We start from the raw sequence: 25,456 nt of genomic DNA on the forward strand, positions 1-25,456 counted from the left end.
GACCTGAGCCAAAGGCAGATGTCCAATCGACTGAGCCACCCAGGCACCCTATAAAAATATTTTTAAATGTATTTTTAAAAAATTCTCTATAATCCCACCACCCAAAATAAATCACCATCAACCTGTTAGTTTATGTCCCAGACCTTCTTTTCTACAGATATAGACTTTTCGGTACAAAATCTGGATCATATTATATATAGACTATTTTAGTGTGACTATTTTTAGTTTGAGTTTTCTCAGTTGAAATCCCTGGTAACACCAAGTGACTACTGCCCCTTGGGTCTAAAAGCTAGAACCAGAATAGTTTTTTCTCTCAATTTTGTTAATATCTCAAAATGCAAAATCTGAGCCCATACTCCGTAACATCGTCTACAATTCAAAAACCAAGAGACTGGATTTAAATCTGCCTTAAAGTATAACCAAAAAGCTCATTTTTTTGTTTCTTCAGATTCAATCATTCTTTCTTGCATCAAAAATAACAAAATTGTAGGGTGACATTAACACATGATCGTGAAACAAAAATGTGTTTCATTTCATTAGTCACAGGCTACATATCAACCAGCTGTTGAAGCTAAAAATATGCCTTAGTTTAAAATTTTGTAAAATACAAGCGTTTAAGACTCATTTTGAAAGAAATGTGACTTCTTTCGATTTCTAAGAACCCACTAGAAGACTGGAGAGGAATAAATCAGCACCTCTAAAGCAGAAGAAAAAAAGGTATGGGGGTGGAAATCCAGCTAATTTCTTATCAGTAGCATATTGTTTACATCTTCTCAATAAATATATGTTAAGGACAAAATTTTAATACCAACTCAGGCAAAGAAAAATATGTATTCTCAAAGAAAAGGCCTGAGGGTGCCTGGGTGGCTCAACTGTTAAGCATCTGCCTTTGGCTCAGGTCATGATCTCGGGGTTCTGGGATTTAGCCTGGCAGGCATCGGGCTCCCTGCTCGGCAGGAAGTCTGCTTCACCCTCTCCCACTCCCTCTGCTTGTGTTCCTTCTCTTGCTGTCTCTCTCCACCAAATAAAATAAAATCTTAAAAAAAAAAAAAGGAAAGGAAAAAGAAAAAGGTAGAAGATCAAAACATCATTAATAAGAAGTGAGCTAAGGGTTGCTGGGCAGGAATAAATACCCATGGCTCCATTTTATCACCTGGAACAGAGATTCTGCTGGGGTCAGGGCCTGGGGCCCTCTCTCTCCAACCCCTAAACAACAGCATCACACTCAGGCAGCACTACACAGCACAAGTATACCCCTCACATACACTCCTCTCCTTTGGGATGGAGGCAGTACTTCCGCTCTGATCATCGGGTCCCATGGCCCAGGAATCACATCTCAGGATTCACCACCATTAAATACTTAATTAGAAAACAGGTAATGGGATATCCTGAAATTGCATCTGGATTTCAGATGCAGTCACAGCAAATTGGAAGCAGATGCACAACTATTTCAAGGGCCTTGGAAACTTAAATGACTCACAAAGTCATTAAAGAAAAAAATACACATACTTCATTCAGCCCCTAAAAGGAATTACAGGCACTTCTAATGTCTAGCCCAGTGTTGTTGCCACTACATCACTTTGCCAGGCATCAATATCCTCCGATGATATACTTCTTTAAAATAGGAGCACTGAGGCCTAGGACAACACATTTGATAGGGAAAGACTTTAGGGCCTCTGGGTGGCTCAGACATTAAGCGTCTGCCTTCAGCTCAGGTCATGATCCAAGGGTCCTGGGGTCAAGACTGGCATCAGGCTCCCTGCTCAGTGGGAAGCCTGCTTCTCCCCCTCCCACTCCCCCTGCTTGTGTTCCCTCTCTCACTGTGTCTCTCTCTCTGTCAAATAAATGAATAAAATCTTAAAAAAAAAAAAACCTTCAAGTATTTTTTTTTTCATCTTTTATATAAACTCCACTTAAATTAAGTAGTTGTCACCAGAAGCACAGACTGTTTTGTGGTTCTGTCATCTCCCATACTTGCTAAACAGGTATTTGTCAACTGAAACCCTACCGTCTTGAGTAAAAATGTACTGCACTGTAAAAATGTGAACTCATGGGTGAAAATTTGGGGTCATTCAATCCCTAAAGATCCCAGAAAGTTCAATTTTCTAAATGCCAACATAATGGATACCAGGGAATTAATTTTAAAGAAGCCTTTGGAATTTTTAGCAATTCCAGTCTTATTCCACAGCCTATACTGTAGCAATTCAAACCTGCTTCCTTCCGTATTGGGCTGGTAACCAACAGCAAGGATATCTATAAGGCAACTTATTTTCTCCTGCAGTAAGGACTTCTATTAAAAGGAGTAGGAAAGATAAGAGAGGACAGGAAGAAAAGGGGGTGAGGACCCTCATTATTTCTAAAGACAAACAACAACTGCTACTTAAAATACCTGGCATGTATATATATACATATATATAACTGAGCTCGAGAAATGTAAAGTAACTTCTGTGAAAATTAATGCTTAGCTATTCACTGTCTATTCAACCTTGTTACATCAAAGAATGATTAACCATGACCGCAAATATACACTCAAGGGATATGCCATATGGTAGAAACTATAAGTGGCTGTGGAAGGAAGAGGAGCTTTGCAAAATATATGGGGCATCCTGAAACCAAGCTGCTTATACTAGGACTAACCTCTGTCAGGTTACAACCCCTCTAAGCCTGTTTCTTCACCATAAAATGAAGGGATCGTGGACTCAGTGGTATCTTAAATTCCCTTTCAAACTTGTAATTCTTTCCACTGGTTAAATGGGAAAGGCAGGGAACTTAAGAACAAAATTAAGTCAGTTTTGACTGAATTTACAGTCAATTCTGTTGTAACACTTGTTCTGAAAATGCAAATTTGTTCCAACACAACGGATATATTAGGGACCAGTCTGAACATAATTCCATTTCTGCTTTGGCTCATGTGTCATTTAATCCACGAGAAACACAAGGTGAAGCGAACAGACTGCACTCGGCCGAGCTCCTCAGAGTAGGAACACGCCGGGTGCACAGACGCCCACTCCACGGTCTCCCTGTGCCTGTGGGGCACACCGTGCTCCCAGCCACACCCGGCCACTCAGGCAGGATGACTTGCTGTCCTGTTGCAGATAAGCCTTCCAGCACCCCTGCCACAAGCATATCTCAGGTCTGTTTCAAGGTAAACCCCCACATTATTCTAATACCTCCGTACTTTCAGCTGCTCAACACGTGTGAAACCATGTGACCATTTTTATAGGCTCGTATCTTCTTTTATGTGTCACTGACAATGTTTTTGAGTACTGTGTCCCTAATCGCATTTTTCCCATAAGCCTTCTGGGTTGTTTTTGATTTTGTTTTTGTTTACCACACAAGGACTTTATATAAAGTAACTTTATATCACCTTAGAGCAGAACTGACTATATCACTGTTTGGGGAAAAGTCATCAAAGAACACTTGCATCTTTTCCAAGACAGCAGATGGACAAGCTTCCTACAAGTCTGCTTATGCATTAAGTTAAAATCAGAGAAAAGTCTAAGTTCCCTCCTGAACAGGTGTTTGTTACTCCTCTAGCTCCCACATCAGGTATCAGGTTGGGAGTCAGAAGGGTATCATTCACCTTGAAAGAGCCAACAAAAAACTGGATTTGCCAATTAATAAAGAGGAGACACTGAATGTATCTCCCAAATTCACACCTTGATTTTGGCAGAAAATCTGTAAAAATGCTACCCATTCAATAATGAGATATGCAGGGGCGCCTGGGTGGCTCAGTGGGTTAAAGCCTCTGCCTTCGGCTCAGGTCGTGATCTCAGGGTCCTGGGATCGAGCCCCACATCGGGCTCTCTGTTCTGCAGGGAGCCTGCTTCCTCCTCTCTCTCCCCCTGCCTCTCTGCCTGTTTGTGATCTCTGTCTGTCAAATAAATAAATAAAATCTTTTAAAAAAATAATAATAATGAGATAGGCAAAAGCTAATCACTATCAACTACGAAAGAATATGGAGCAAAAAAAATATTCCCGCAAGGTAGTTCCAACAGTGCCTTAGAAACCACAGAGCCTTCACACACACTCTTAAATAAAATCTTAAAAAAAAAAAAAAGGCATTATTTATTTGGCAGAGAGAGAGATCACAAGCAGGCTGGAGAGAGAGCAGGAAGCAGGCTCCCCACTGAACAGAGAGCCGGATGTGGGGCTCGATCCCAGGACCCCGAGATCACGACCTGAGCAGAAGGCAGAGGCTTAATCCACTGAGCCACTCAGGCGCCCCCACACACTCTTAATTCTTGATCAACTCAGAAGTCAAGGAAGAGAGGGAACTAAAGGAAGTCATGAATGTGTCCTCATTTCCAAGCAGACCAGAAAGAGATCTCATCACTGAGCACTGAAGCCGAAGTTGGCTAAAACCTGTCACTCAGAGCCAACAGGCGGATAAAAACACTGCTGCCATCCAGCATGCTCCGGAAAGACAGGGAACATAAGGACTTTGCCTTCTCGAAAGAACTAGGACTGATACCGGAAGGAAAGAGCACTGATGTAGTCTAGCGTGTGCTCCTACACACAAGACCAAGTTATTATTACAGTCATAGTCCTGGCACCGTTTCTTAAAAAACCGATATTTTTGTTAACATATTTACATATATATGCAAGGGAAACAAGTAAGAGACAAAAACACCAAGATGGTAACATAGTTTAATATTTGGGTAATAGAATTATAGAGGCCTTTATTATTTTATACAATGAATGTATACTGCTTTTATCATCAGAAGAAAACCAACAGACTGAAAGAAAAGAAATGAATCCCTGATCATCGTTCACACTGAATTCATAGCAAATGCCTCCTTTACTTGCCAAAGGGTGAAAGGTGACAGCCTGGATTAGGAGGGCACTTGTCCTACCAGGCAGGAAATGTCAGAAAGAACTTTGCACAGAAACTCTCAAACACAGGAAGGTGGGTAAGCACAACGGTGGACACTACACAGTCAGGAGACACATCAGACTTGTTTTTAATCAGATAGCACTTTGGTGACTCCTATAGGTACTCTGAAAAATCTTTGCTTCTGGGTAAAGCTAATATAGAGCCACTTAACTAAACTGAACAGTGTGTGGTAGCAGAGAGTATGGAAATATGATCTAACCAAAGACAGCCAGTGACCAAAGCCTAAGAAATGTGCAAAAAGCCACGGCAGGGACGCCTGGGTGGCTCAGTTGGTTAAGCAGCTGCCTTCGGCTCAGGTCATGATCCCAGCGTCCTGGGATCGAGTCCCACATCGGGCTCCTTGCTCGGCGAGGAGCCTGCTTCTCCCTCTGCCTCTGCCTGCCACTCTGTCTGCCTGTGCTCGCTCTCTCTCCCTCTCTCTCTGACAAATAAATAAATAAAAAGCCACGGCAGATTTTACAGTCAGCTTTCTCTCAAGATCACTGTCCCAATGATGGGAAGCGTACATTTCCCCACTCAGAGAGCACATGAAGGTGAACCACTAGACTTACAGCACTATCCCAGATGCTATGGGGAATACAGAAGAAGCGCTGCAGGCATTCTCTTCACAGTAAGCCCAGGACATGCGTATCAGAAATACGTAAGTAATGTAAGACAAAAACTAATGGCTAACTGAGAGGCAGAGTTGAGAATTTCAGGCATTTAAAGGAGCACAGCTCACCATGAGCTTAGGTAGGTGGGAAAGGCTACAGACAGGAAGAGAGTTCTGATGGCATAAGGAGGGAGGCAAGAGTAGTCTAGGCACGGTTGGTCATTAAGATAAGCAAAGTCACTGCGATGGAAAAGGCAATGATGGGTGTGAGCAGACAAAGATGAGGCTTGAAAACAAGAAAAGGAAGGAAGGAGACATAGATTCAAGCAGATTATAAATCCTCTTAAGGTTTCTTGACCTCCAATCCATCTGATATAGCATTATCGGATTAAGAACATCTGTGGGAAAATCTACGTACACACTATGCTAATATGATATGATAGGATAGGTATGCTAGAATATCTAAGCTCATTATAATCTTCCAAATGTGCCATTATTCCCATTTTACAGATAGAAACAAATCAGTTAAATAAAGAGTTAACTCATTTGCCCAAGATCACCAAAGTAAACAACGGAACCAGGACTTGGACACAGGCCTACCTGACTCAAAGTCCATGCTCCTTTTTACTACTCCATGCTACTTCTTCCTAAAACATAGCTGTGACAACATCACTGTCAGTTTGTGTGTCTCCCTCCCCCATCACAGTGTGCCTGCCTACCCTTCCGACTCTCCAGTGTACTCACGGGGGCCTGCTGTCAGGAGAGTATCTGCAGCTAAAACAAAAATGACCAACAACAGTTTACCCCATCCTGGGGTATTTTCAATGCTCCAAGAATCAGAAGCTAAAGTTAGGAAAAAAGCTCTAACATAAACCCCTTGATGGAACACAGATTTTACCTTCGCAGGGGGCCAGGCCAAGTATGTATCCGACAATGGCCACTTCCATGGCTTATATTTTAAACTTCCACAGTAAAACTCCCCCTCATAAGCCCCGAGGGTCTCCATGTGAGAGACAAAAGGCCACATGTGGCCGCAGAAGCACTTCACAATACCATATCCCATTTCACGGAGGAAGTATATGGGAACACCTACCCAAGATGTGTTTGACATCTAAACCATTAAATGTTTCTTTAAAAGACAGGATGCCAAAAAAAGTGCATTCTAATAACTTTATAAAATACTCATCTACTGTCTCTGGGAACCAGGAACAGTATCTTTACTGCGCTCACCTTTTGGACAATCAAAGATTTTTTAAGTATCAAATGGAGCAAGTGTCATCTTTCAAAGGAACTGAAATAAAACCACACGGGATCCTGGGGTACAGAAAGCTGAGTGGGTGGAAGAGCACGACCCTGACACAGATTGCACCACGCGCTCACCAGGAAAACAGCCTCAGTCACTGACGTCCATTTGCTCAAACCGGAATACACTGATAATTAGGTCAAAGGTCTACTGAGAACTTGAAAGTTCCCCACCAAATATTTTAATCAGCCAGGGAATGATATGAGTTTCAGAATGTGTTTCAAAATGATTCGAATTCAATGTAAGAAAATTTCCAGACCAGCTTGGGAAATACTTTGAACTGTGTGTTTCACATAGAAAATAAAAGGAAATTTTAAAATAAAAGGGTTACTATTCTTTCTCAACAAAAGCTGTTACATCCCTTACCCTAAAGGAATCACTCTCTAAGAAATTCCCATTTCACCAGAGCTTCCAAAGTGCATGCCAACAGATTTTAGGGTTAGAACTTTCTTTCAAGTGGTAAAAGGAAATGGTTGTCGTCCTTACGTATCTGGATGGCTCCTCCAGGTTCTGGTCATTCATGTCAGTAGGGACAATTCGGGTGGCCAGTGGCCCCTCGGCAAAGGGTTTTGGTAACTGACCCCTGAACTCCGATGGAATGAACTGAAGCTGCCAACTGTCAGAAACACAAATAAGGGAGAGTAAGAAAAACACAGGGGGCCCATATTGCTAAATGTACTTGAAATAAACAAGCCAAAAAAAAAAAAAAATCATGTGAAAAACATCTCGCTTGGAGAAAAAAAGTATTTCTGCTAAAACCTCCACCAGGGAACACGGAGGCAAAGGTCATGATTGAGTCCAACATCGTTGGGAAATTTTTGAGAGGGATTCTCAACCCATTCCGCCAACTCTTAGCACTAAAATTTGCAACCAAATGGTCCTTCCACCAAACTACCAGAGAAGCATCCCCGTTTATCACCAGTAATCATATGATAGAAGGACTTAACAAAATTAAAGCAAATTCATCAGGTAGGAAAAAAGTGAAATGCAAGAACACACTATGGGAGAAGTAGTTTGTCCCTGAGTAATTCTCACAAGTATCTTTAGTTATGAAACTATTGCAAAGGTAAAAGGCAAAGGCTAATGTCAGTTAATACTTCAAAAAAAGAAAACCCAACATTTTAATTTAATGATTAATGACTGATACGGGATCTTCATTCAACCCAAGATACCCCCACCAGCTAAGCTGCTGAAGCCAATCCCCAAATGGAACAACATGACTCATCTTAATCCGACTTCCCTTTTCCCTAAATAGGACCTTCTCCATCTGAATTAAGCAAACATACGGAACTCCAGAGCCTGTGCTATCATCCAAAGACAGAGAGCATGAAGGCAAGTGGCACAATTACCTTAATCACAGCTTTCCCCAGCATCCACCTGCTGGTAAAGAACTTTCACTATTGTTAGATGACAAACATTTCTTCTCTAAAAACACTCTTCCAACTAGAGTTTCTAGACCACTTGTGGAAGTGAATTAATACCAGATGATTATTGAAATTTACATATGGATTCTCAATAAGAGCCACTAGAAGCCTAGGGCCTCAATTGTTTTTAGAAGTCCCCAGACCTCCATGGTTCCAGGTAGAGTGGGTATGTGGCCAGACACGGCACCCAGTCTATTGGACATGGGCTGTGGTGGCACATTGCGGATCTCACAGCTCTGAAAAGCTCTGAAATGGTGAGTTATTCAACAACTTTTTGTGAAAATCCAAACATGGAAGAAAAATTAAGGAGATACTGCCACAGAACAGCTATTTTTACTCCCTGATTTAAAACTCTGGGAATTAGGGGATGCCTGGGTGGCTCAGTTGTTGAGTATCTGCCTTCATTCAGCTCCAGTCATGATCCTAGAGTCCTGGGCTTGAGCCCCATGTGGGGCTCCCTGCTCAGTGGGGAGCCTGCTTCTTCCTCTCCCACTCTCCCTGCTTGTGTTCCCTCTCTCACTGTCAAATAAAATCTTTAAAAAACGGGACACCTGGGTGGCTCAGTTGGTTAAGCAGCTGCCTTCAGCTCAGGTCATGATCCCTGCGTCCTGGGATCGAGTCCCAAACGGGCTCCTTGCTCGGCAGGGAGCCTGCTTCTCCCTCTGCCTCTAGCCTGCCACTCTGTCTGCCTGTGCTTGTGCTCTTCTCTCTCTCTCTCTCTCTAACAAATAAATAAAGTCTTTAAAAAAAATCTTTAAAAAACAAATAAATACATAAATAAATAATAGAAAAATAAAAAATAAAACTCTGGGAATTAAAGGAAAACTTACTTATCAGGCAGAAGGAAGCTACTGGGAAAGCGATACCACTCCTTTCCTACACAGACATTCACGGTCCTGCCTTCTGGGACAGTGTGGATGGCTGGGTCTGTAGCAATTCGGTAAAATTCTGGATACAAATCAAGGGGTCCGTGATACCCTGGAAGGGAGAGAGGTTTGTGAAATCAAAGATGAGTAAGATGAGAGGCTGACATTGAATCATAATGCCTGTGAATGTCCCCCGTAACTCGTGCATAATGGAAGAGTGCGAAGGTTCCCAGCAAACGTAGCAGGAAGCCTGCCCCACTGGTGCACGGCATCTCTACAGCTCGTAAGATGATCACAGCAGAGACCCTGTTCTACCAAAGAGCTTTGCTTTCTTGCCCTTCTCTAGACCCTCCTGCCTTTTTAACTTCTATTCTTTGAGCACATTTTAATCTTCTGGATCCAAATAATGATTACAGGAAGAATATGATCATGGGACTTGAGCCCCAAATTTGCTTCCTATGTTCAAAGCTTCCTTAATTCAGCCTTCAGAATGAAAAAGCAACCTTTAAAAATCCAACAACAGCAACAACCACAAAAAAAACCCAAGAATAAAAAAAGTTATAGTCAGTCACAAATTCCTTCTAGAATTCTCAGTCTTCTCTTTGATCTTAAGGTAGAGAAGTCATATCCCCTTCACTATATTAAGTCCACGGGTTCCTTAGAGTACAGCCCTCCTCCCGGCCGAAGCTGAACTGTGTTCACCACGTGTCCATGAAGTGCATCGTGAGTTGGGGTAAGACATTCTCTGAGCATCTACCTTTGAACAGCGCCACAGAGCGAGAGAAGGACAAGAGCCCGAACAGGAGGAGTGTTCCCGAGGCCAGCCAGTTTGACGTCACCGTGTAATGCTCCAGGCGGTATCGCTGAAACACGAAGTGGTAACATTTCTAGAAGGAAAGAAAACTGTATTGAAGGAAAAAAAAAAAAAAAAGAACTTGCAGAATATACATAACACGGCTGTAAAACATCCTAACACCAAGAGGGAGGAAGCAGCAGCAGACATTCTGTGAAGGGTCTGAGCATTTGGAAACACTTAGTGAGGTGCCCACTCTGAGTTCTAAGATGAAAACAAACTCTGTCCAGACTATCTACCAGTCAGTCCCACCAGAGGAATTCTCATTCGCTTCATAGGAAAAATATGTGGAAACCTCTCTAGTGCTTAAGGTCCTAATAATTTATTATTTTTTTTAATATTCAAACAAAAGTGCCGGAGCACCTGGCTGGCTCAGTGGAGCACGTGACTCTTGATCTCAGGATGAGGAGTACAAACCCCGCACTGGGCGTGGACCTGGCCTAAAAAAAAAAAATTGTTTTTAATAAATAAATAAATAAACCAACAAAAGTGCTTTTCGGCAATTTGCTTTGATATATGAAGTGTCTCTATTTTGATATAACGAGTATTTTGTCTTTATTTTTCTCACTCAGAAGTTTTCATCAGTTTTCAGTAGTATCAACAGAATGTCTCTTGACCAAACAAGAAAAAAAGGAGTCCGCTCACAGACCATCAGGAAAAGGCTGTTATCTGTAAATTGCTTTACAAACTAGAGGAATATTATTACAATATACACATACATGCATCAATTCTACAATCTTTGAGCGCCTTCCCATTAGATTGACCTCCTCCTTTCCTTCCGAGACTAGACCTCAACTTTGGGGAAGTGAAACTTTGCAAATATTTACTTGTTAGTGCCATGGATGTGTTTAAACTCCTTCATATTTGGGGCAATTTGTCCTAGGGAAACAATCCAAATACCTAAAGAAAGATATCCATCCTAGCATTGTTTGTTTATAATACTGAAATAAGGAAGCATCCTAACCTACCATAAGTTGTATCTCATCATTACATGTGCCAAATTCAGTATATTACATATATTACACAATAATGTTTTATACCAAATTTAGAATATATGCTTATTCAAAAGATGGGTATAGATGAAAATCATGTGATATAGTTCTATTAAAAGGGATATAAAGTTAAATGTACATTTAGATTACAACCCTAATAAAGTTTGGTATATGATAGATAAAAATGCTGGAAGGAAAGTGGTTTTGTTAGGATAGTAATTTTAAAAGTACTAAGCTAAGAAAAAAAGTATTAAGCTAATTTTAAAAGTACTAAGCTAAGAAAAAAAGTACCAAGCTAATTTTAAAAGTACTAAGAGTGGGGTGCCTGGGTGGTGCACTTGGTTGAGCATCTGACTTGGTTTCAGCTCAGGTCATGATCTCAGGGTTGTGGAAGCAAGCTGCACATTGGGGTCCACACTCAGCAAGGAGTCTGCTTGGGTTTCTCTCTCCCTCTCCCTCTGCCCCATGCCCCACAGGCTCTTACTCTCACACACTCTCCCTCTCTCAAATAAATCAATCTTTTTAAAAAGTGTAAATGAGGGGCGCCTGGGTGGCTCAGTGGGTTAAAGCCTCTGCCTTCGGCTCAGGTCATGATCTCAGGGTCCTGGGATCGAGGCCCGCATCAGGCTCTCTGCTCAGCAGGGAGCCTGCTTCCCCCTCTTTCTCTGCCTGCTTCTCTGCCTACTTGTGATCTCTGTCCAATAAATAAATATTTTTTTAAAAAGTAATAAATGAAAAATTATGTGCAATAAAGTTCAATTACTTTTATAATTTAAATTTTTTAAAACTACCATCCTAACATGGATAGGTCTTAAAAACATACTGCTGCATGAAAGAAGCCAGTCACAGAAGACTTTTAGGATTCCATTTACAAGGAAGGTCTAGAATGGGCAAATATACAGAGACAGAAAACAGATTAGTAATTGCTTATGGCACGGGAGATATGAAGGGGGGCAGGGATGATAGCTAATGGGTACAGAGCTTTTGAGGTGATAAAAATGTTCTAAAGTTCACTGTGGTGATGGTTATGCATATCTGTGAATATACTAAAAATGATTCAATTTTACACTTTTTAAATGGGTAAATTATACATCTATCTGTTAAGGGGGCAGAAATAACTGTCACCCTAATTACTCTTCACTGCCAGTTGCAAATGGTAGCAGAGGTCAAAAAAGAGCCTTGGGGCTTCTGAAGCCACAGAAAGATATTCAAGATTAGTTCTGACAAGGAATTGACCTGGACAGGTTTTAAGCCAGGATCACAAAGCATCCCATATTGCTAAATGCCTGGTGTTATCCCAAACACTTGAGCAAGTTTTCATCTGATCTTGGAGTTGAAGAACAGACATTCCAGTAGCTCTGCAGTGATAGCACCGTCCTGTGGGTGGCCTATACAATGACTTAGTAAAACTTCTTTAACAGGAACTGGATTCTTGTTGGCAAAAGAAAGAAACTAACACACAAATTAACAATGCAAATATGTAAGCAGCTCAAGAGTATGAGCAACAGCCAAGTCATCAACACATCAAGCTTTAATAATGTGATCTGTATCCGGTTTAATGCATGGATAAAACATCTTGGGAGAAGCATGCCATAATTTGCCTTTAAGCTTTATGACCAATTTAAAAAGCAAAATGGAATGAAGCAGACATCCATTTCCCTGAAACTCACCTGAAGTGCAGAGAGGGCCACAGCACCACAGAGACATATAAGTGGATATACAGGGAAAAGAAATCTCTCCTCTTTGTGAGGCTGGATGAAGAAAATTATAAACCAAATATACATTGGAGCCAAGGTAAGCCAATATGGGTGGCCTAAATTCTGAACTGTAAGACACAGAAAAATATCCACCTTTCACCATATTAGAATGAAACAACACATTTGGTTTCAATGTTCTCTTGATCACAAACAGGAATACGCCCTAGGGCACCCCCTAAAATGTTTCGGCTTTTGTAGTCACACTTTCTCTGATGTAGTAAAGGGGTTAAGTAGAAAGAGGTATATACTCCTGAGCTCCCCCAAGACAGCCAGTATCTAACAGGAGGCACAAATGAAAGTCAAGCGAATGGGTGACAGAGCTTAATAATGTCTACACTGGATGGAGAAAAAAGCCTTCTCTCTCCAGTGAGTCCTGCTACTAAGAATAAAGGCTCCTGGGATTAACCAAAAACATAACATAAACTCCTTTCTTGGGTTTTAATTCCCATGTTCTGTTTAATATAGCGATCTCCTTTCTTGTATACCAGTCTGTTCACATGGTTATAGACCAAAGGAAAGAAAAAGCTGGATTCACAAGCCCCCATTACTGGCTTTCGCCAAGCCACAAGAGTTTGTCTCAATGCAAATATAAAAACACTCTTAAAAGAAGTACACGGATGACGTTTTCTCTCCTCTTTTGCAATACCCATCCACTCTGAATCCCAAAATTGGAACCCAAATATACTTGAAGCATGTGAAAGAATTAAAGGAATTTAATGAGCGCTGAGACCCAAGCACCTGCTGGAAAGTTCCCATGGTTATGTACATGAACACTGAGTGATAAACCTGCAACCCACCAGGAAGGCTTCCCCTACTGTGCTCCAATTAGTGATAATCAGTAGCGCCTAGAAATCACTGGCAAAGGGTAGGTCGACAGCGCCCCCTGGTGTTCATTATGTCTACAACGAGCAAGTTTAGATGAGCAGCTCAGGACTGTCACCGATATTCATCTTGCTGTTCCTAAGTTATCTGGAATTCTCTAGAAACTCTAGGGATGGAAATTCTGGAACTGAAATACCAAGCTTATCCTTTCAACTTTCTACTCTAAGATTTTACCATGAGATCTTAGGCAATAATTTAGGACTTAAACCTTCCCAGGAAATTTTTTAGGTTGGAATTTTCTTAATTATAAGAAAATGAAATCTTTTTTTCCCTGTAACTTAAAAGCCTAACAAGTGCATTTTTTTTAGACAAATACATTTTTAAAATATGGCCTGGGGCACCTGGCTGGTTCAGTCAGAAAAGCATGGAACTCTTGATCTTGGGGTTGTGAGTTCAAGCTTCACATTGAGGATAGGAATTACTAAAATAAATATTTAAACACTAAAAAAATGGCCTAAAATTTTTCAATGTCCTCCATAAAATGTACAAAATCAGAACTACAGTTGTACTACTTGATGGAATAGCCAATTTCTTCCCAGATTCTTTGGGGGGTTTTTGTTTGTTTGTTTCTTTCCTTTAAGGGTATTTTTTCTACCATAAAATACACAAAGTATAAAGAAAAAACGGCATTTTCTTAGTAGGTGGACATGTGTGTAAATTACATATTTTTAAACCAAAATTGGATTCATACTGTAGAGAACAGCTTAATATGCTGTGTTTATACTTACATCACAGGCATTTCCAAATTCTCCACAAGCATAAAGTATTTTTACAGTTAAAGAAGTTACTTTTCACAAAAGATAGTGATCCTTAGGAAATACAAGGAATGGAGGAATAAGTTAACACCTCCAGGGGACAAAGAGCTGAATCCAAATGTGGGACACTTTGCAAGATGAATGACCTGATTTCTTTAGAAATCTTCAGGAGAAAAAAGAAGAGGGGGCGGAACCTCATATAAAGCTTAAGAAACTTAACACTAAATTCAGTATATGACCCCTTTCAGATGCTTTAAAAAAAAAAAAAACAACTAACTATAAAAAGCTGTTTTTCAGACAATGTAGGAAACCTGAATATCAACTGGGTATTAGAGTTTAAGGAATTACTATTGGTTTTGTTAGGATAATGGCATTATGATCATGTTAAAACAAAAGTGATTGATGACTGCTTTCATATTTGAATAGTATAGCACAGTGAACTCTTATAAACCATTAATAGTAGAAAAGCAGAATGAGGGGTGGGATGGGGAGATCATATGGCATCCAAATCAGACTGAAAAGTCTGAAATTAAATCTCTTTCCAAAGCTCATATGAATTTCTGCTCAAATCTGTCTTCCATAAAAGAAACATGGGCACTAGATGCCCAAATCCATGACAACTTGAGAAAACACTGGCTGTGCACTAGAGAGAGTCAGAGCAAGCAAAATAAATGACAAACCAAGCCTTCCACGATAAGGCAAACACAGAAGCAAAACGGAACAAAGGGAAGCATAATGTTTCTTAGGAAGTCCAAAGCTTCTCTCACTTCAGTATCAAACGTGAGGGAAATCCCTGTATGGTTTAGTTTTCAAATTTTTGGTTGAAATAATTCCCCAAAGAACATTTACCTCTATCACTTATTATCTTAAGCCATCTTCCATGCCAACATGCACTTCTTTTTTTTTTTTTTTAAGATTTTATTTATTTATTTGACAGAGAGAAATCACAAGTAGACGGAGAGGCAGGCAGAGAGAGAGAGAGAGGGAAGCAGGCTCCCCGCTGAGCAGAGAGCCCAACGCGGCACTCGATCCCAGGACCCCGAGATCATGACCCGAGCCGAAGGCAGCGGCTTAACCCACCGAGCCACCCAGGCGCCCCTGCACTTCTTTTTTTTAAAAAACGCAAGAGTCCTGAGATTCTGGAACTGTTTTTGCCTCCCTGGGTGGTTCCGTATGCTATACTCATATTCCCCCACCTGAAAGGATTATAAAGTTCCTCCCTTTGTCAGTTTAACTTGCAATTATTAACCAAATCTTCACATAAATTTATAAGTGCAGAGGTGCCTGGGTGGCTCAGTGGGTTAAGCCTCTGCCTTCGGCTCAGGTCATGGTCTCAGGGTCCTGGGATCAAGCCCTGCATCGGGTTCTCTGCTCAGCGGGGAGCCTGCTTCCCCCCATCTCTCTGCCTGCCTCTCTGCCTACTTGTGATCTCTGTCTGTCAAATAAATAAATAAAATCTTTAAAAAATAATTTGTAAGTACAGATTGACATTTCAGTAAGCCAACCATCTCCATAGGAAGAAAATGGAGAACAGAAGAAGAATCATTTTCACTTCTCGGTATACATTGTTATTTGCTTCTTCCTCCCCCAAAACCTATCAACCCTTACACCACTCACCATGAAATCTCTGCAGTAAGTATTCCATGAGAGAAGTCAGTGGTAAGACCAGGAGAGCCAAAGCAAAGGCTACATTAAAATTAAGAAATCCATTAATCAAATAGAAATACCAGGGTTCCGTACCTGAGTGAACAAACAGATAAGGAATCATTAGCGGATGCCTTCAACACCTTTCACAACGCTTGACTCAAAACGTTCTTTGTTCAGGTAATGTTGATAGTCTGGTGCCCCAAGTGAATGAGTCCACAATGGGAACTCAGCTCCTGGGGCTCCACCACACAGGGGAAGCCCAAGGGCAGAAGATGGGAAGAGAATGGGATTGGTCACTTTTCCAGAATAACCAGGTAATTTAAATAGCTTAGAGGTGAAACTGTGATTTCTAATAAGCAATTTGTATTTGGTCTTCATCCCCATTCCTGGCAAAGAGCTCCTAAAACCCTTGGAATTTCCTAATCAAAGAGCAATAAGGGGGTCTTCTGTTAATTAGGAGAATTGGGGAAAGCCCCTACGTAGCCTAAGGGTCTGGACTGATAGCCAGGGGAGCCAACCATGTGCCTGGTGGGTTAGAATTTTCAGTTCCACCCTTTGACCTCAGAGGAGGAGGCGGGGCTGGCAAGAGAGTTCAATCACCAATGGCCAATGATTTCACCAATCTGCCTGTGTAATGAAGACTCCATACAAACCCAAAAGGCCAGGGTTCAGAGAATTTAGGGTTGATGAACACCTAGAAGTGTGAAGAGTGTGGTGCTCCTGGAAAGAACTGGAGTTCTGAGCTCCATCCCACGAAGCTTGCCCTGTGCATTTCTTCCAACTGGCTCTTCACTTATATCCTTTATAAAATCCTCCCTAATAAGCTGGTTAATTTAAGTAAATTTTTCTCTAAGTTCTCTGAGCCACTCTAGCAAATTAATTGAACCCCAAGAGGGGGTTGCTGGAACTTCCCATCTACAGGTGGTGGGTCAGAAGAGACCATCTGTGGACTTGTGTCTGGTGTCTGGAGTGGGGGGCGAGGGGGGGCGGGGGGAGCAGTCTTGCAGGGCTGAGCTATTCAGGCCTTTTCCTCTTTTAGTCTCTCCTGTGTGTCCCACTTATATTCTAGGATCTTCCCCCTTGATATGCTGAACCACTATCCTGTAGTCATGTATACAAGGGACCCTGCATTTGGTAAAATGCAGTAAGTTGTTTTCCTTAGGAAAATAATGTCCCTAGACCGAGATCCTGCTTCGTGTTGAGGACTCAGAATGAAACAAAATGACTGAAAACACAAGTCTTATTCACACAAATTTTGATTCTTTAACTCAAAATCCTTAAACCACATGATGAGAAGCAGCCCTCCTCTGCACATTTAGCAGGTTTTTCATCTGCTCTTCCCCTCTGTGTGATTACTTCAATCAGGCAGTGAATGACACATGCGGGCTTTAATCACTGCATGTTGTGACACCCGCCTTGCACCACAGCAATTTCCTGCAATCAGCACTGCTTAAAAGGGTAATCAGGAGGCAGAGGAAGAGTCAGAAAAACCTGACATTCTTGCAGCTTGCACAGCAGAATAAGATTAGAAACCAAACCCGTAATGCTAGAAGCATTTAGGGGAGAAGCGGGAGGGGGTACCCTGAGGAAAGACCCAATTGCAATTGTGTGTCACCTTTTGGGAAAGCGCACTCCTTCCTGTCTACATACAATGATGGTGGCCACGAACAGAGGTCCTGGCCCAGGCCGAGTTCATTGAAGACATATTTATATCTGGTATTCCTTACAAATAACCTTTGGGTTCCAGAAAACTGATGATTTTCATATAGAAAAACGTACCTTCTCTGGATTTTAATTAATATTTAACAACGCATTTCCTAAATTGAGTTCTTTAGGAATCCAGTTTCCAGGAAGGTAGTTTTGGGTGGTGGGCTTTTTGGGTTATTTTTTTGGTTTTTGGTTTTTTTTTTTTAAGCAGGCTCCACACCCAGCAAGCAATCCAACGTAGGGCTCGATCTCACAATCCTGAGATCAAGACCTGAGCCAAGATTAAGAGTCGGACACTAATCAAATGAGTCGGTGCCCCAAGAAAGGTCGCTTTTTGTATCATCTCCTGACCACCAGTATGGAGGCAGCAATATCAACTTTGACCTGCCTTTTTCCTAAACAAAGCTTGGAAATCTGGGCCTGAGAAGAAAAATCAGAGTGACTAGGAGAAATGATGTCACCTTTCACATCATCTTTTACAGATGTTAATATTATAGATGCTAATAAGCATCAAAGTGGGGGGAAAAAACCAAAAGCCTCTTTCTCTTTGAACCTTAAAAATACATATTGTTTTTACAGGGAAGCACTTTATTTCCAGCAAATATTTGCCTCTACCACAACTTATTATACCTCCTAATAGGGCTGACTATCCTTTTATACTCTTGAGATTCTGAACCAAAAGTATTAAGATGGTAAACTCAACAATGTTTAGCTGTTAGGAACTCACAGATCAAGTTCACAGATAGGCTATGAACATTTCATAATAGACTGTTACTTCCTGGAAGAACAGGGTAAAAACTGGAGGATAAGCCAAGACTGGGTAAGGTTCAAGAGACAAGAGTCTTAAAAACAAGGGCAAAAAGGAACAAAAATAGTGAATTCTGTCAGCCAGTGTCCTCTCCTACTTGATAAGACACCTGCCTGAAAAGAGAAAGGAGGAAAACCTTTTCTCTCTTTCCAGGGAGATATTTGATGCTATTTCCCAGAAAGTATCAAAGATGAACTATGCAGAAAAAAATGTGTCAGCATGACAAGCTACGCATTTAACTGGTGCAAAGTGTGCAGTCAAAGAAAGCTGGAAGCAGGGTCTCTGCAGGGAATGACTCACCCATCTCCCTCTTTAGGGAAAGTGCTTCAAGTCCTTCCATTCAAATGAGCTAAAGGGAACCTTCAAAGAGGCTAAAAGAAGAATGGATAATGTTTACCATTCCCCAGATTGAATGAAAGGAAACTATTTTATAGACCTATAATTTTATAGAACTCTAAGAACTAAATTATAGTAAATCATCTTATAAAAGCCAAATCTGCAACACCAAGAGCAAAAAGAGACCAAGGCTCACCAAAAACAATTAGCGAAAGAATGAAAGCTCTAGGACAGCTCTGGCTGACAGTCAACTCTCAAGAGACTCACGGGGGCTTCATCCTCTGCCATTGCAAGGATGAGAAACTTTGAGTCTTTTCATCAAGGCTATTAGCCGTTGCCTTCTGAAATGTCCCATCCAGTGATCTGACAGGTGTGAATAAAAACACCGGAAGAGGCAGGGATCGTGTCCTAAGCTGCAAGGTGGCATCCTGGAGCAGACCCCCTGCATTGTCTGAGGGAAGGGCCTCTCTCATACCTATCCTCCCACGCCTTCCCCAGGCCTGTGAACTCCTCCGCAGAGAACACAGTTCTTCACTCACCACACAAAAATGCTTATCAATCTCAACATCTACAAACTTGAAGTGTTACAAGGGTAAAAGCAAAATCAGTGCCATGACCAGTCACTTTTTTTGGAACATGAAATTTCACGTCTTGATCTTTGACACCAAAGGGATGTTTTGCCTATGACTTTGCAATTTTATGCCTATATGAAATTTCCTAAATGCCAAGTATTCTTTACCTTGTCCAAATATTCCTTCTTTGACAAGGGTGGCGCAATGCCCCTGTCCTGTGAAAGACAGCTCGCCAGTATGCGTGGCATCGTGCCATCGAAACTTCTCAAAGGCTCCTGACCATCTTCCAAACCTAAGTGCACGGGACCTTCCAAGGTACAGCTACTTCCTGCCCCTTCTTTAGATCAAAGCTTATCTTCTACCTCCAACTCATGCTCTGTTTCAGCAAGTTTATTCTCCTGTAGAATCTCAACTGCCAAACTCTGGGGTTTTGCGGAGGTTGTTCTCAGTGGAAAGAACACAGGCTTTGGATTCAGACAGCCCTGGGCTCTTATCCCATTTCTGCCACTTATTAATTATGTGCAAGTCCCCCACCATCCCCACCTTGGTTTCCACAGCTACAAGTAAGAATAAATAACGCCTATCTCACAGAGATTTTGTGAGGGGAAGAAGACAGTTGTATAGAATTTCTGGTATATAACAGGCATTTTTTTTTTCTAAACAGAAACTATTGTAATTAATAGTCGTGAATAATGTACTCCTTCTCTTTCTCCTGGCTTCCCAAGAGTCAGCTCAGATCTGGACTGTGTCAAGAAAGTATCAAAAGGTCCCTTTGAAAACCAGGAACAACAGAGTAAATGTTTATATTATAGTCACAACAGAGAGACTGAATTTATCTTGTTCACGCCTGGGTAGTTTCTACCCACAATCAGCCAACACTGTAAAACTAGCTTAACTTTAAAAAAAAAAAAAAAAGAATCCAATGTTCAATCTATTTTTTTCTTTGTCTCAGCAGAACCTCCAACTGGACACTGCAGTCATCTAGCTTCTACTCACTAAACTTTTCCTCTCCCTTCCAGGCTCAGCTCAAAGACCACCACCTCTGAGAAGTCTTGCACCACCAGACGGACCTGCTCCTAGGATTCCCCATCTTTCTACTGTAGCACATAATATATTGGACGGTAATCACCTATTCCTGTGATGGCAGCCTTATTGGACAGCAAATTCTATGAAGACACAGATGCTCAAAGACCATTTATTCAATGTTTCTTTAGCTGAAATCCAGTTATCTATCTGCTCAAGTATGACTGGCTTATATAGAAGACAGACACGAAGGCAGAAACTATCAGCACAATGCATTTGTAATTTTCAGATAAGAAACGTGCCTACCATAGCTAATGAAGCACTCGGAGCAGGAAAGTCGTCCAAAATAGTCAAAATAATGCTAAGTAGTACCAAACATGTAGGCAAAGTTAAAGAGCTGGAGTTTCCATGACAAAAGATAGGCTGTCTCACTGTGTGACAACTGTATAGCATCAAAGTATTTATTAAAAACTCAGTCTTGGGGCACCTGAGTGGCTCAGCTGGTTAAGCCTCTGCCTTTGGCTCAGATCATGATCTCAGGGTCCTGGGATCGAGCCCTGCATTGGGCTCTCTGCTCAGCAGGGAGCATGCTTTCCTCTCTCTCTCTGCCTGCCTCTCTGCCTACTTGTGATCTCTGTCTGTCAAATAAATAAATAAAATCTTTTAAAAAATAAATAAAATAAAAATTCAGTCTTTCGTATTTACTGAATGGACTCACCCATGATCAGTTAGGTCACAATTATAAAGTACTCTGCTTTAAAAAGTACTTTTACCCCTACCATTTTTATTTGGTATCAAAAAAATCCTGACCTAATGCACCACAACAGGTCTAACAAAACAGCTGTAGGACAGAAGAGCCATCAGGGTCTAATATAATCTGATGGATACTCCCAAATTCGTTCATCCATCTATTCACCATGACAAATCTTTATTGAGGACCTAGAACACAAACAACACTTACTTGTAAGATGGAGGAAATATTTTCTCTGCAGGAGTTACTCTTTAAAAGAAGGGACATCAACCTCACCCCAAAACTGTCAAATTCAAAGATGAGATAAAAGCACAAAAATTCTATATCAAGGTACAACCCTCTCAAGTCTGACTGACTACAGCATGGCATCATCGGTCCTGCTGATGCCTAGTAGGATAATGCCTTCTGTCCCAACAGGGCTTTTTCCATCACCAGGAAAGTGATCACTTCCTGTACATTCAAAATAGCAACATCTGAACTGAAGCACTCCCAAGTTCATCAAAACAGGTAGAACAGAGCTCCAGGCACTCCTCCCAGGCAAACACTGGACAAAATGAATGGCAGACGCCAACATTCAAGAAAAAACTGGCCACCTCTAGGCTGGATCACAAAACAAAGACCCCCAACCTGGCCACTGTTAAACCAGAACATGAATCGGAATTGATTCTGTCATTTCGGCTCTCCCAGACAACCTGCAGATTACTATATTTATAAACCTCATCTATCTCGGCAACTGCTTTCATATAGCCTCAAAGTTTTATAAATGATCAATCAAAATAGCAATATGTAATAACCTGTTTAAAAGGTAAAGTCAGTTTCCCAAAATTAAGCTGAAATTAACATCATTTATTCACCCATTTATAAAGGATATTATGCGTCCAAGAGATTCCAGTAAATCAATTTATAATGTGCAATCTGGGTCTAAGAGGGGAGTCTTCCTTCTATTGACTTGTAGAACCAAATAAAATTTTACAAGGCAACTAAAACAAGGGGCAATTAAAAACATACAAACTGGGGTGCCTGGGTGGCTCGGGGGTTAAAGCCTCTGCCTCCGGCTCAGGTCATGGTCCCAGAGTCCTGGGATCGAGCCCCGCATCGCATCGGGCTCTCTGCTCAGCAGGGAGCCTGCTTCCCCCTCTCTCTCTGCCTGCCTCTCTGCCTACTTGTGATCTCTGTCTGTCAAATAAATAAAATCTTTAAAAGACAAAAACAAAAACAAATAACAAACAAACTCTCTGTAGCTAAAGGGAGACATCTAGAGGCAAAAGCTTAAAATTGCAGCTCTTCCTCACACCCTTGGGGATCTTGAGTCTGCCCTAAAGGAGCATTTTTATTATTTTTTAATTATTTTTATTATTTATTATTTTTTAATTATGTTAAGTTAGCCAACATATAGGTCATCATTAATTTTTGATATAAAGTTCAACAATTCATCAGTTTTATGTAACACCTTTTAAAATTCCTTCACTTAAAAAAAATAAATAAATAAATAATAAAATAAAATAAAATAAAATTCCTTCACTTAGGGAGCTCCTGGCTGACTCAGAGAAGTGTGTGACTCCTGATGTCGGGGTTGTGAGCTGGACCCCCATGTGGAGTGTAGAGATTTCTTAAATAAACTTTTTTAAAAAATTAAAACTCCTTTACCTAGCAATTATTCTCTAAACAAGGCGGTTTGTGAATTCAAGTCATGGAACAAAACACAATTTCAACCTATTACCTACTGCCCTCTACAATGACAATACTCCACAAATCCCAAGAGGGCCAATTAAACCTCACTCATACGCTTACTTTAAATCTCCTCATCCAATCTCTTGGCTCTGTTAGCAAAGTGGCACAGAAAAGTGATGGGCATGGCTCAAACGGGTAAGAACACAGAGGTAATATTAACCCAATTCACAGCACAGCCCCAAGATGATCACATACACAAAATGCTTCAAGACCTTCTGAAAATTAATGCAACAGAAACTACTTATTTTAATGAGAAAACAGTCTCATAAAATGGCAGATCTGACCAGGAAGATCTCGAGGTCATCCCTCTGTAACTGTCACTAACTCAAATGCTCTAGGGGGCCAAATAACACAGGCTCAGGGCTGGGGGGTTGGGTGTGGCGGTAAAATGGAGTCTGCCTTCCCCAAACTAAAGGCATCCCACTTTTTTCCTCTCAACCCTAAAGTGGCCAAACTACCCACCCTCTCAGGCTGACTCTACCACTTGCTCTGCTTGGTCTACACATTTCCCAAACCTTCTCCCCTAATGCCTGACACTGAATGCAAATTTTAAAAAGAACAAGTAATACCAAATGTGTCGATGTCCACAAAACCTCTGGAGGAATATACTCCAAGGTGTTAACAACAGCTTGTTTATCTGGAGATAATGGGATTATAAATGTTTTTATTTTCCTATTTCAGCTACCATACTGGTTTTCTAATGAGAACAGAAAAAAAGTAACTTTTCACTCAAAAAAGTAGCATCAGGAGCCATGGCATACTGAGAATACAGCAGGACTAACAGAAATCACATTAATCAAGGGGCTCAGTCGATTAAGTGTCCAACTCTCAGTTTCAGTTCAGGTCAGGACCTCAGGATCTTGAGATCAGGTCCAGCATCAGGCTCTGCACTCAGCAAGGAGTCTAAGATTTTTCTCTCCCTCTCCTACTGCCCCTCCCCACACTCACTTGTACGCATGTGCACGTGCTCTCTCTCTCTCTCAAATCTTGAAAGAAAGAAATCACATTAATCAAGAAGAAATATTTAGTGGCTACTTATGATCACTGTGCTATATCAGAACGTCACTTACTTTTAAGATTAGCAGCAAAGAAATGCTGTATTTGAGGAAATAAAGCAACGGAGCTGAAATTTCAAAGTTCAGGCAAAGGAAGCTCTCTCATCCTCTTCCCCAGATTCCCTAAGGCCTTACCATAAAGATCAGGTCCATGAGGAGTAAAGACATTATACAAGACGATGTTCACTGGTGCAACTACCAGCTTCCCATAGTAGTAGCTATCAATGACCACCACAGGCACCTAAGACGGAGCAGAAAATAGATACCAATTGCAGGGTTTTCTTCTGGAAACATGCTCCCAATGCTAACAGGATAAACTTCAAAATGAGAAACAGAATGAATTTCTCATATTCTCTTTCCTATCAATATGCTTTCATTACAAGTTTAAAACAAAACAAAAAATAAAACTCACCAGAAAGAGTATTAGGGCCACCAGAGACCAATGAAAGAAACTCTTCCACCTGTGTTTCATGACCAGCAAATCAAAGGCAATGGGCAAACTATTTAACAGAGAAACAAAATAGGGAATTAAAGAAAACACTTAGAATGTAGACTCAAACAAGTCATTCACACATACCTCATGCTGAAAAGGGGGGAAACAGGTCTCTAGCAGTTAATAGTGAGGAAAGAAAGCTGATAGAGGAGAGAACGTCTTCTCAACAATACAGTGTAACATTAAGTGAATGTTCATTCAGAGTACATTAAGTGAATGTGCCCTGTGGTCCTATACCCACCCGGCCAAATGAATGCTCATCTCTTCCATGATTTATAAAGATTTTAATAATATTACACACTTCGATTTGTCAGTTTTGCTATGTCTCCTTCCAACACTATTTGCGCTTATCTCTTTCACTCAAATTCTGCAAGCAAGTGGCGTATGTATGTTGCCTTCACCATTTCTTCCTGAAGGCCTGGCTTCAAGTTCATGCGATGGACTTAAGATCAACAGGAATCTCCTCTCCACCAGACCCAGTAACTCTTCACAACCTTCACCTCCCTTGATCTTTCTGCAGCACTTGACACAAAGCATCTGCTTCTTCCTCTAGGTTTCCTGGCTCCTGTTCTTTCCTGGCCTCTTCCCAAGTGCTCCTTTCCAGAGGTCTTTTTTGTGCCCTACCATGGTCCTGGGTCCCAGAAGCAAACTTCTACTCTTCTTTTCCCACACGCATTTTCTCAGTAGGTACCTGCACTCTTACATGAATAGCCACCTTCATATCCATGGCCTCCAAATCTAGAACACTAGTTGGAATCTTCACCCATGCTCCAGTCACAAGGAATTCCCTCCCCACACCAACCTCTTCCAACAGAACTTACCCAAATGTCAACTATAGGCTTTGCTCTGGACCCCTCTGCAGAACCAATGTCTCCCATCTCTGAATTCACATGGCATTACCATCTCTGTCTTTTATTTAGCAATGCCATGTGCTATCATAAGGTATTTCTCCTGTGATATGAACTTTTTCTATTATCAAAATTTTGCATTATCATTTTATTTTCATTTTTTT

At 41.1% G+C, this 25,456-nt stretch overlaps 1 protein-coding gene across 2 annotated transcripts in view; it reads right to left on the bottom strand.

Annotated features, from left to right (window-relative positions):
- Positions 1–25,456, bottom strand: part of ALG9 (ALG9 alpha-1,2-mannosyltransferase) — a 97,454-nt gene that overhangs the window by 46,714 nt on the left and 25,284 nt on the right. For both annotated transcript variants that reach the window (XM_044257799.1, XM_044257800.1), the window contains exons 7-13: positions 24,364–24,451; positions 24,087–24,192; positions 15,939–16,061; positions 12,598–12,752; positions 9,840–9,969; positions 9,047–9,194; positions 7,279–7,408 (exon numbers count right to left, since the gene is read on the bottom strand). In XM_044257799.1, the coding sequence (XP_044113734.1) occupies positions 7,279–7,408; positions 9,047–9,194; positions 9,840–9,969; positions 12,598–12,752; positions 15,939–16,061; positions 24,087–24,192; positions 24,364–24,451 (880 nt within the window). The remainder of the gene's footprint in view (positions 1–7,278; positions 7,409–9,046; positions 9,195–9,839; positions 9,970–12,597; positions 12,753–15,938; positions 16,062–24,086; positions 24,193–24,363; positions 24,452–25,456) is intronic.

Source organism: Neovison vison, chromosome 7 (genome assembly GCF_020171115.1).
Source record: "Neovison vison isolate M4711 chromosome 7, ASM_NN_V1, whole genome shotgun sequence".
In the NCBI taxonomy this organism is placed as follows: Eukaryota; Metazoa; Chordata; class Mammalia; order Carnivora; family Mustelidae; genus Neogale; species Neogale vison.